Here is an 11,932-nt window from a genome sequence, read left to right as displayed (position 1 = left end):
GAAATGATCGCAGTGGAATTTTAGGCAATGTTATTCAGTGTTCCATTTATCGAAGAATCTGTGCTGATTTTGTCAAGTTCTTTAGCGAATAAGTAGGTTCTACATTTAAAAAGACACGGGTTGTTTCCTTAAATAGATTTGTCATCAGTAGGTCTCATAAACAAAACAGAATACGTTCATAAACGAATTTATAGTACTTTATTAATGATTGCATGATGCAATAGATCTACCAGCACTTCTTCAAATCTTGGGATTACAGCAATCGTTGAGACGTCTTTGTCATCTTTACGTTATGTCCTTGAATTATAAATTTCCATCTGTCTTCCATCTCTAAATCTCAAACTTCATGCCTTATCCACTTTAAACTGCTATCCACGATTTATTTGCCAATCTTTCTAGTTTGGTGTACCCATTCTACCACCATTCCTGTGCAATGCTGCAATCTATTTCCATGGTCAATTATGTGATCAATCTTACCACCTTGGGCCAAGAAAGACATATTAGTTATAATCAAATCATATGACGCTATGATCAAGTCCAAAACGCTTAATCCGTGCATTCCCTCAGCCACAGAATAGTGTTACATCCTGAATGAAGAACTTTATTAAAGAAACAATTCATTCAGGATTTAAGAAATCAGAAAAATCAGCTGAGAGAAAAACCTTTTACTCGAGCAGAAGAAATAAAGTACTAACTGTAAATATAAATAGAATTACCTCCTTTTAGTAGAATTGTAAGACCATGTAAAGCACTTTGTGTATAAATTAGTATTATATGAATGCATCACGTATACAATGAATGGGTAAATTAGATGTAAACAATAGTCCAAAGGTCACTGGCGGGCCTGAGGCATTGGCAATATCAGAAAGCGACAGCACATTCGTTTCCCGGAAGACGCTGCTAGAGATCTTGCGATGTGCCGAAATTCCCGCGGACGAAGAAAGTAGCGAGTGGGAGAAGAATGCAGAAAGTAAGAGGGCGCTATCGCAGCTAGTAACAGGATGCTAAAAGGGGGGGGGGGAGTGAAGAGAGAATAAAAAAGGTTTGCACCCCTTTCTCAAGGCTTTTTTTTTGCCTATTGGATGATGATTCGACTTCTCCCATGGATCGGTAGTTCCTAATGGTGTTTCTTGGAGATAGTAAGATATCGGATGGTGCACCTTTCCCTTCGATGTCTGCATTTCTGCCAGTACTAAAGCATGAGATGTTGGCATATGCTGTCTTCGCTCCTTCGCTGAAAGTTCCGACGGAATAATATCGTGGATGTATACCAGAACCGGCAGTAGAAACGACGATGGTCCAAAACAGATCGAGAATAGACGAGGGAAAAACGGCAGGTGCAGAGCATAGCTTAATCTGACCATAGTGACCCACCACGCGGACGCAGGCTTATGGAAGTATCAAGAGGTAATTCAAACAAAGGACAGTTCAGACGGACCTGGAGATCCTGCCCCAAGAAATGGTAAAGCACCGATTTTGTTGTATAATTACCCAGTCAGTAAAAGGGAAATATCATTGTAGTGTAATAATAATACAGTTCTTAATACAGTTATTAAGAACTTTAAGTGATTATTTAGCAGTGGCTAATGTCTATAAGACAAATTGTCTGGAATGGTTATAGAGGATTGTGACTGGTTTAATGTGCAAGACTAACATAGTAGGTAGAATATTGATTACAAGTGTATAACGTGTATATTATGTGTGTTTAATCTCTAACTTAAAAGAAGGATTTATTGTTCATGCATTAGAGTATTAATCAGTTTGATTTAGCATGTTATAGAACTAATTGAAAGTGAGATTGGTCTAAGTGTATGTGTCTTTAGATTCCAATAGATATGTTTTTTCTTCTATACCTGAGTTTTGCCTGTGATACCACTCATTAATCTGAACCATAGCGTGTGGGGGGGGGATTGAAAGAAAGGTATAACATGTTATAGAGGTTACGACTGCAAACAGAATTTACTTAGCCACAGTAAAGCGTTTAATTTATGAGTCACTAAATTTATTCACCTATGTGCACCAAACGTCTGGAAATGTCTCCCTGAACAAGAGTCCCCTCTATTCTAAGATATTGGCTGGCACAGCTTTAAAAAATAAATTTGTCAATATCTGAAGAGGAGACGGCTCCAGAAAGAAATTAGAGGATTCGTTTCTTTTAGCAATGAATAACCTTTAACAGGCAGGATAAGCAGGTGAGTATAATTAGGAATCGGCTAGAGATATAGAATTTGCTTTCCTTATAGAATGAACGTAAGAAGTGATACTGATATTAGAGTCAGGGAAATTTTTGTAAGTCTAGTAGTTATTGTAGAGAGGTCAATTCATAAAAGAAATAAATTATTATAGGAAAGGTAACGATATTTAACAATAACCAAGACATCGATCTCTCAAGAATTCCAAACATAAAATCCCAATTTTCTTTCAGAAGGAAAAAAAATATTTATATGTAATAAGGATCAGTTCGCGCGGTTAGCCTAGGTGCCTATACGCTTCGTAGCCATATGCCTAGGGGAAAGAGTGTCCTAGGTTCGATTCCTGTCGATGACGTGAGGAGCTCAAGGATCTTTCTCAGTCATAGCAAGTTAGTCGGTCTTGGGCGTGTACAGAAGGTTTTTCCCCCAGTTTATCTGGGGTGGGGGGTTCATCCAGCAAGCAGGCAAACTGGCTCCCTGATCACACACGGATTACTGTCATGAATATCCCCCTTAGGGGATGCAGCAGAGGAGTGGAGAACCGGCTGCATTAATATGCCAGAAACCTCTCATCAGGAAGGGACTCAACCTGTCTTCAACGGATGAAAAGGATAGGATAGGAATAAGGATCAAGTGAAAAACAAAATAAAGACCTAAAAATTTCTCTGATAGGCATCTCGTCAAATCTGTTATATCCTTCTTCTTCTACGTCATGTGATTTTCGAAGCTGCACAGACGTTTAAATTTGTTTTATTATGCTAAATCCTCCATAAAAGTGTATAATCCAATAGTACATTACGCGCTGGAACCTTTCAATTTATTTAATTCGCTGAGATTAATTATGAATGATCCGGTACAGCAAACATTGGTAAAATTTAACAAATCAATATGAATTATTGATTCAGGAATGTAGAATAACAATGTTCGTTCTTTAAAAGATACTCGTGCCATATGATTCTTCATTTCACACGATAACGCAAGGAAAAGAAGGGAATAATATTTATTCACTCCTGTCGTTGTGTTATCGTATGAACTGAAGAATAACAAATAGTTTACAGATAATCTAATTAGCATACTTTAATGTACACTGAGTGTGGAAAGACTCTATCATACTTTATTGAAGAAAAGATCAGTTCATCTTGTAAAGTTAATTGCCTAGTTCAGCACTTCATTCTGGTTTCTTTGAGACAAATATAAGCAACAGTCCTCCGACAGTTGCTACACTACTTAACGTGTAGTACAAACCATTATAACTTTGTAGGGTGTCTCGGAAGTAACCTATAAAAGGAAGGGGAGAATTAGATGAATCTATATATAATTTTTATTCGTTTACTCCCATAATCAATGCTTGAACAGGAGTATAATGAAAATGTGAAAACTTTCAACTTGTTTTACTTTGTCCAAACTTTCGCCAAAGTAAAACATTATCAAAAAATGATTTCATTAAATTCAGTGTTAGATTTAGTCACAAAAATATATTTATATTTTTAATGTAAGTACAAAAAATATTTTTTACGTTCATAGAATCTCATCTGTTACTGTACAAATAAAAAACGTACCTTATCGTAAAACATCTTCTGGAATAGGAAATGTTCCGCAGTAAAATACCTACCGCTCCATAATCATTAGATAGCAAGCAACTATTTTTTTATAATTCCTTCGCCGCCACCCTTTTCGGCCTTCAAGGAAACTTCTAATTTCGATAAGAGTTAATCAAAAAGACGCCAATCTTCCCTACAAAGAATACATCATATTTTTTTGTCAAAAACTTTGCAAGTAATTGCACTGTGAACTGATAGTGGCTTGTCATCACGTCCACCTTTTCTGACCAAATGACTACTTTAAATAGAGAACCTTCCTGAATGATCTCGCACATTGTCATTAGAGATATTAACTTCGTGCATCACTAAAAGTATTCACTTCAGGCATTGACATTACCATCATTACCTTCATGCTTGGTCACTAACTTCATACCAATAACAGTTACTGGCTTGTTTCACGCGTGGATAGCGTACCTGCTCTCCAATCAACACAATGATTTGGAATCCTGATGTGGTGGATATCGGTATAAACGTTTAGGTGATATGCAATATTCTGTTGTCGAGCTTGAAACCACCACTCAAGTTATTTGAGGACTGAAGTGACTTGAAAAGTTCCTTGTCTGGTCTGGATTATCTAATCCATGACACATAATGTTCTATAGCTTTACATACTTTTATAAGGGAAGAAAGATTCACATGCAAAACTTTTTTATGCAATATTTTTTTCTCATAGCTTTGTTAACCTTCAGATGCTCATCTGACATGCCTGCCAAATTCTTACAATATTTCGTTATCAAGATTAATTATTCCTTCTGAATCGAAACCATTCATCTGTTACACAAAATTGTTGAAGAAGCATCTGTTATATTAAATGATAGTAGTAGTGCGAATCTGATTCAGTTTCTAATTGACTACTTGTACAATGTCCAAGCTACGGCAATAAAAAATGCTATTTAGTGTTCATATCTATCAGGTAGTTGTTACTTTTTGAAGAAGGAATGTCACGTTTTGTTTTAAAAATATACATTTTTTTCATCATATATTGTTAACCAATCTAAAAGTAAAAAATAATGAGAACCAAACGACTAGATGTATTGATGTTTCACTTACCAATAAGAGTTGGCGTAAGGAGCTGAACACATCCACCAATGCAGGAGGCCAAACCAGTTGAGAGCGCAAATTTTTCGCTTCCGAGAAACTCTTCATACAAAATTTTGAATATTGATTGAACACAATTGCATGTCCCAAAAACCACACACACCACCATCAATGTTACATAACTGTGAGCCGATGGAATACAAGCCATGTTTATTCCTGCTATTACCATAAACAACACAACAACATGTTTTATGCTTAATTTTTTTTTATCGGTCACCCATCCAACCAAGAGTTGAGAAATCAAGCCGACTAGAGAAGCGGCCAACACAAGATAAACAGCATAATCTCTTGTGATCCCGTTATCGTTAGCAAAATCAATTATTATCGTAAAATGGATTACGTACAAAATGACATATGAGATATACCCGAAAGTAATTATAATGAAGTTTAAATTTATCAGCAAACCTAGAGTAAGTTGAAGAGTGGAAAGTATCGATTCTAAAAATCGAAGAAGTAGCTTTTTCTCCTTTACTGTTTCCACTTCATTCTCTCTCTCTCCTAAACGTTCATTCTTTTCAAGCTCTGACTTTTCTATGCTTCCGTTTAATGTTAAAGACTTGGGCTCATCCTTTACAAAGTCATCGTGCTCTTTCACAGTAGGAAGTGAACTTTTATTGGTTTGATTATCGAGTTCCTCGAGATTACGCAGTTTGGGAGATGGTTTTATTATAATTGCAGAAATGAACACATGCATAAACACACCTCCTAAAATTAAAAAGCAACCTCGAAGTCCATAGTGGTCTATCATTTTTTCACTTAGGAGTGGCAGAACACAACCAGCTGTTGCGCCGGTGAAAACTAAGGCTAACACCGTAGTCTTCGTCGTTTTGAAATGTTCGCAGATTGTGAGAGGAATCACTATTGTTAACAGACTCATTCCAGAACCTACAAATAGAGAAAAAAAAATTTTGAATGTTAAGCATACAAAATACACATGAAAATTTAAAGTGATTATTATACTATGGTGATGTGTTTATTGTAAGCAAACTTTCCGAATCATGCGAATTTCTTGCGTGACCTTGGTGCAACGGTGTGGAACTTGCATCTGTTTGTGATTTTTACTGATGCAAGTTCCATTACAACCAACTTTAAACGAAGTGTTTATAGTAAATTTTATCCAATCCATTCGTGAAATTTCAGCAAAATTAGAGCATATGAGATAAGTTGACGACATTAAAAATATGCAAGAAAAATGAAAATAGGAAGACCACGTGAACAAACTAAAGCTCGGGGGTTTTCTTAATTAGGTCAGAGTGTTCTCAGCTGTATACCGGAACATTAAGGTTCTATAAGTATACAGTACACGTCTTTGGTTTACACATTAGGACTGTCGTGAACTTGACTCCCATGCAATGCTCGGGTTTGACCGTTTCATGTAGAGATCGCTCCCAATGACTGGACAGTAGATTGTTGAAAATCTGCAATAAAATATCCGAAAACACACGAAATGCCACAAAACCTATAGCACATTAGTGCCGTGTATGGGCTACAGGAATAGAAGAAAAGAGGAATCTGCTTACAATTTGCTAGAACACACCTGAGGGTTGTAATCATTGGGGAAGGCATAGTGAAGGAGATTGTTCCAAAGGAAAGAAGTAGATTGGATGAAAGAGGAGGCAGTGAAGTTGATTCGGTGAGTTTCAAATGCACTGTCAAAGAGTGTTGGTTAACAGTAGCTCTTGTTTTGATGATTTTGGAAGAAAGTGGAGGAATAATAGTGGCAAATTCAACAGAGCACAGTCCATGAAATTATCTGTAGTAGTAGAGACTCAAGACAGAAATCGAAGTTTGTGAGAGATGGATTGAAATGGGTGTGTGTGTGAGAGAGAGAGAGAAAGACAGAGAGAGAGAGATCAATAATTTGCCGGACTGCTATCCTCTGAATCGAATCGAGCAATCCTAGAGAGCATTTTGATACCCCAAATATGGGAGCAGTATTCCATGGATGGGCAGGTTTGGACTTTGTATAGAGTTATCAGCTGTAAAGGTGTAAAGCAGTGTCTGGTTGCGAAAAAGTAACCAAGTTTTTTTGGTGGTGCAGGTCAGTCCGAGTATAGAAATCCGATCATGTTTGGATATCTCGGTATTACCGAAGATAACAGAAAGGATGCTAGTTCTTTTCTTTCTTGCAAGAGATCAGTTTTGAAATTTATAAGGTTGTCCTTGCCCCGCTGGGATGTAGCTAGGAAATTTGAGTTCGGGTCCCTGGTCGTGGTAGATCGTGAGGATTCTAATACTTGAGCACTACAAGGTTTGTCGAATGAAAATGAGGAATGGATAGGAATGGAAGTCAGAGAGAGCAGGGCATTTATATACATGAGGAAGAGAGTGGGTAAAAGAACAGAACGCTGGAGTACACCTGCATTGGTAGGGAAATCTGAGGAGAACAGATCGTTCACCATGACACGTAGTGAGCGACCAGTGAGAAAGTTGGCGATCCCGTTGTAGAGTGATATATCAAAATTAACTAACCAACTAATTATTAGATATATGAAGAGCCAAAGGCTTCAATTCGGCGACATATAACTTGTTTAAGTTAAGGGATATTACATCCCATATAGTTTCTTAGCCGAATAAGAAACTCAAAGAGTTTCATGCCGAATATAGTAGAAACTACATAAAGTTCGGCGATTCCAAGCGTAAGCAAATACCTGGATACTGCAGCAACTGACCCTTAAGGTAGTGCAAGCTGGGGCAACTCGCGTCGAAGGTGGAGCAAGCTCCGATCACTATTCTTGATATTTACCCATAATGCGAACTTAGCTCCTAGGAGCTGTATCTAATAATTTATTAGGACACCTCACGTCAATTCTCATAGAAGGATTGTAAGTTCTGTTCGCTACAAGCTTGATATTAACTAGGTCTACCTACTCACTGATGAGACCTCAATAAATGTTGAAACCGGTCTGGGTAGTGACCTTCTCTCATAAAGTAGAACAGAAATACAGCTCCTAGGAGCTAAGTTCACATTATGGGTAAATATCAAGAATAGTGATCGGATCTTGCTCCACCTTCGACGCGAGTTGCCCCAGCTTGCACTACCTTAAGGATCAGTTGCTGCAGTATACAGGTATTTGCTTACGCTTGGAATCGCCGAACTTTATAAAGTTTCTACTATATTCGGCATGAAACTCTTTGAGTTTCTTATTCGGCTAAGAAACTATATGGGATGTAATATCCCTTAACTTAAATAACCAACTAATGTATGTATGCCTAAGTAAAAGGCTCCAAATGGAATGGCAACCTTGTATTTAAAAACATTTTTATTCTGATATTGTGAATTATTTGAACTAGAAAACCTGCCATAATCCTACGAGTTTTCTTCATTTGGTGGTAATTGGATGATGTTATTTTGTAATTGAAATATAGAAATCAAAAATTAAACATCGAAATGCATAAGAAAGGTTTGTGGTCCTCAGAGTTATTTCAATCTAACTGTTGAACGAATACCACATTTTATTTTTAATTTTAAAATACCTGACTAATCAGCATACAATTTAAAAATGACTGTGGTTTTCTTTTTAATTTCTACGAGGAAAAACTAATCCGTTAACTTACCCAAAATGAATCCATAAAATATTGCCAATGAAAGTAGACCTCGAGCAAACACACAGCATGTCATTCCCGTTACTATTAGTAAACTTCCTAAAAGGGTAACCTTTTGAGTTCCGAATTTATAAACCAACATCCCGGCAAGCAGTGCTGTCAGGATATAAAAATGTTCTTTATATTTCTGTACTAAATAACAAAATTAAGTATAAAAACCAAACTACGAATTCAAATCTAACAAAAACTGCATTAACAATATTCACCCAGAGATTTACTGTGAAAATAATAAACTTCATGTTTCGCTAAACACTAACAGCTTCGTCAGAAAGATAACCGCACTACAGAATGTACTAAAAAATTTAACATTTCTGCACGCAGTTGTATATATATATATTCTGATTATTCACTCTACTTTTTGACACTCTTCTACACCTCTTGATGTTATATTCTGGCGATTTTTTCAAATCTTTCTCTAAATTCTTTTCTTACAGTTGTATCATAAATTCGTGAAATTTATCTTCAAACCCCTGAAATTCAAGCTCAAGAAATTTCTCATTTATTATTGTTATTGTTATTGTTGTTGTCCGCGCGGTTAGCCTGGTGGCTTTTCGCTTCGCAACCATATGACTGGGGAAGGAGAGTCCCAGGTTCGATTCCCGTCGAAGACTTGAGGATCTTCCTCAGCCATAGCCAAGTTAGCCGGTCTTGGGCGCGGGCATTAGGGTTTTTTCGCCAGTTTATCTGGGGTTTTTCATCCAGCAAGCAGGCAAACCGCCCCGTGAACATACGCCTATACAGCCAAAAATATACCCCCTCCCCCAGCGGCAGACCAGGCTACAGGTTGGTTGGGAGTTGTACTAACAAGTAGTCGCATCTAAGTAACACGCGGACCCAGAGGAAGCGGGAATAACGCGTAGTGAAAGAAGAAGAAGATTATTATTATCATCATCATCATCATTACGTGACACCTCCAGGGTGTCCAAGAACTCATCGCGGAGTGCAGTCTACTCTACTTCGCTAAATACATCTCATCCTCTCCACTACTACTTAATACTCCTGCTACGATACTACTACCATCAACGCTATCTACCGTCCATTATTATCACCAACAGGTGATGTCTGTAATTTTTGTCTGTAAATTGCGTGTATTCTAAAGGCTGATTTGAAGAGATGAAAAACCACAGTTTCCGGGAGAAAAAACCCCGTTACTACCGTATGAGATCGGCTAACTCACCTTTAACTGAAAAGGGATTCAATTAGTCACGACGAGAATCGAACCCAGGTAATTTCCAATCGAAGGGCGCAATGTTCCACTGTTCTTCCAATTGCGCTACAGAGGCTCAAGAACTTTGCCCAATTTAATTGAGCTGGCTGTCACTCAACGCGTATTCATAAATGCGATTCCTCTACTGCACTACGCGGAAGCTTGGGCCTGCTTCGTTTCCGGCCTGAGCCAGTTCGCTTCTCGTTAATCAACCTGATGTCTCCGAGCTCCCTCGAAGTCACCATACTGATGACATGCTTAGTCCAGACATCTGATCAGCACAGCATCGTTGCGAAACAAGACTCTAGTCCCCAAACCATCCACTAGTTCAAGCCTCCAAGAAGCTGGATTACAGGAAACGCCACAAATCCGGCCCAGTAATTAATAATGTTTTGTTCTGCAACTGGTTTAGGCTGTGCTGTAACTATTCAGTAAATTAATATTCAAATATGCAATAACAATAAATAATAACCTGTCCTACTTACACACCTTTCAAGGCCACATAAACATATTTAACCACAAGTTAAATATCCATTAGCACAGTAAAATAAGATGTGTTTGCGGGAGGGAGTATTTTTTTTAAGTTGTTTCGCTGTTTTTGTTACTACCAAATGATTTAACACTTATTTTGAATGCTCTGCTCAACAGGTACAGTGCAGTCGACATATAATAATAATAATTACAAATAAAAACAAAATATAAATGAAAAACACAACAAAATAAAAACATCAGTCAATGTTTGATATAAATAAATAAATAAACATAAATAAAAAATAAAAATAATATGCTCAGTAATCAATGGAAATACATGCACTTACAAGCAAATTGTACAACAGTGAAATTGAGGCTATAAATCCAAGCACACTTTTCTCTTGACACGTTAAAGTGTGTCATCGTAGCTATAAACAAAACTCCGTTCGATTGAATTATTCCACCAATAACAAACATATCAATGAAACACGCTGCAATTATAAGTGCTTTTGAAGGATTTAGCGTTTTCATTTTGGATGTACATCCGAGGAAAGAAAAGAGAACTAAATGAAGGGCGACTTAGTCGAGTTTTAGTGACTGCCAGACCCAAAATAAGATAAGAAAATCTTACGTAATAACGTTTTCGATAACTGTAGGAAAATGTTGAGCAGTAATACAGGTCAGTGAACTTTATCATTTGGTTTTGTTTAGTTCAAAGCTATGAATCTGCATCATTCAACAGCTCATTTTGTACATATTTATCAAAACAGTCTTCATTTTTTCTGCACATTGAACTTTTCACAAGATGGGATGCTTAATTTTTTATAAGGCAGCTATCATAATACCCAATAATAATCCGGACTCATATTGAAGTTTCATATTATCTATCGAAACCTTTGTTCTTCTTTTTTTGTGTAATAGCTCCACGCATTTCGTGGTCCTTATCAATGTAGAAATTAAAAAAGTCAATTTTCAACCTCTACTTAAAACCCCCCACTCTCTGGAAAATTTATTATTTTATTCACCAACAGGAATTTTTAGTTTATTTCAACGTAATTTTTTCTATAGAAATTAGGTTCGTGTTGAACGTATTTCAGATGTCTACCTCAGCTTCTTGTTAAAGCTAAGTAGACATCTGAAATGTCTTAGCAAGTGTATGTGGAAAATGCTTAAAGTTGCTTTACTGAAAACATCATTTAATAAAATGGTGACCTTAAATGCCTTGTTACAACGAACATATTAAAAACAAATCTAGTTTTCGGTAATTTTACTTCAAATAAATGTTTGCAGTTTTCTTACATAAATATGATAAATATACCTTAATTTTACCCAATATATGTGAATAAGAGGATATTACTCACATAATCACTGAAATGGTTATGAAAAATAGCTAAGCACTTTCAAGTTTTTTTTTTCAAAATCGTAGAACACGATGCAAGTATACCATTAAAAAATAGATCTTCCTATAGGCACTGATAAATTGCTAGTAACAGTACTCAGTGGAATACGAACATACATTAAATAACCGCTTTGTTAGAAATACCTCCTTACAGCCAGTTGAGCTATTGTGTTTCTTCAGGAAACAATGTCGATACGCTGAAGAATTAACGTCAGTAAATTACCAAAATTCTCCTTTATATCCTATCCCTAGATAAACATAATGAACTACTGCATGTCCATCAGTTTTCTAAAACCAGGTTCCCCTTGCAAATTTCTCGTTCTGTTATAAAATGCTAAAACGAGCATTTTATGTGTGT

General features: G+C 36.7%; 1 protein-coding gene and 1 non-coding gene across 2 annotated transcripts; both read right to left on the bottom strand.

Moving 5' to 3' along the window:
- Nucleotides 1-3,056: 3,056 nt before the first annotated feature.
- On the bottom strand, nt 3,057-8,676 carry LOC150110006 (monocarboxylate transporter 9-like). Its single transcript, XM_090390549.1, has 3 exons — nt 8,450-8,676; nt 4,844-5,776; nt 3,057-3,470 (listed from the first exon to the last, which is right to left on the bottom strand). The coding sequence occupies exons 1-3, from the start codon at nt 8,577-8,579 to the stop codon at nt 3,361-3,363; spliced, it is 1,173 nt and encodes a 390-aa protein (XP_090246675.1). The 5' UTR covers nt 8,580-8,676; the 3' UTR covers nt 3,057-3,360.
- Nucleotides 8,677-9,782: 1,106 nt separating this feature from the next.
- Nucleotides 9,783-10,078, bottom strand: LOC150110005 (signal recognition particle RNA). The gene has a single exon (XR_016549051.1).
- Nucleotides 10,079-11,932: the final 1,854 nt, after the last annotated feature.

The sequence above is a fragment of the Typopeltis vanoorti genome, chromosome 1 (genome assembly GCF_054136105.1).
Source record: "Typopeltis vanoorti isolate ZY-2024b chromosome 1, IOZ_Tvanoo_1.0, whole genome shotgun sequence".
Taxonomy (NCBI): domain Eukaryota; kingdom Metazoa; phylum Arthropoda; class Arachnida; order Uropygi; family Thelyphonidae; genus Typopeltis; species Typopeltis vanoorti.
Note: the sequence above shows the minus strand (reverse complement) of the source record. Positions and strands in the feature narration are given on the sequence as shown.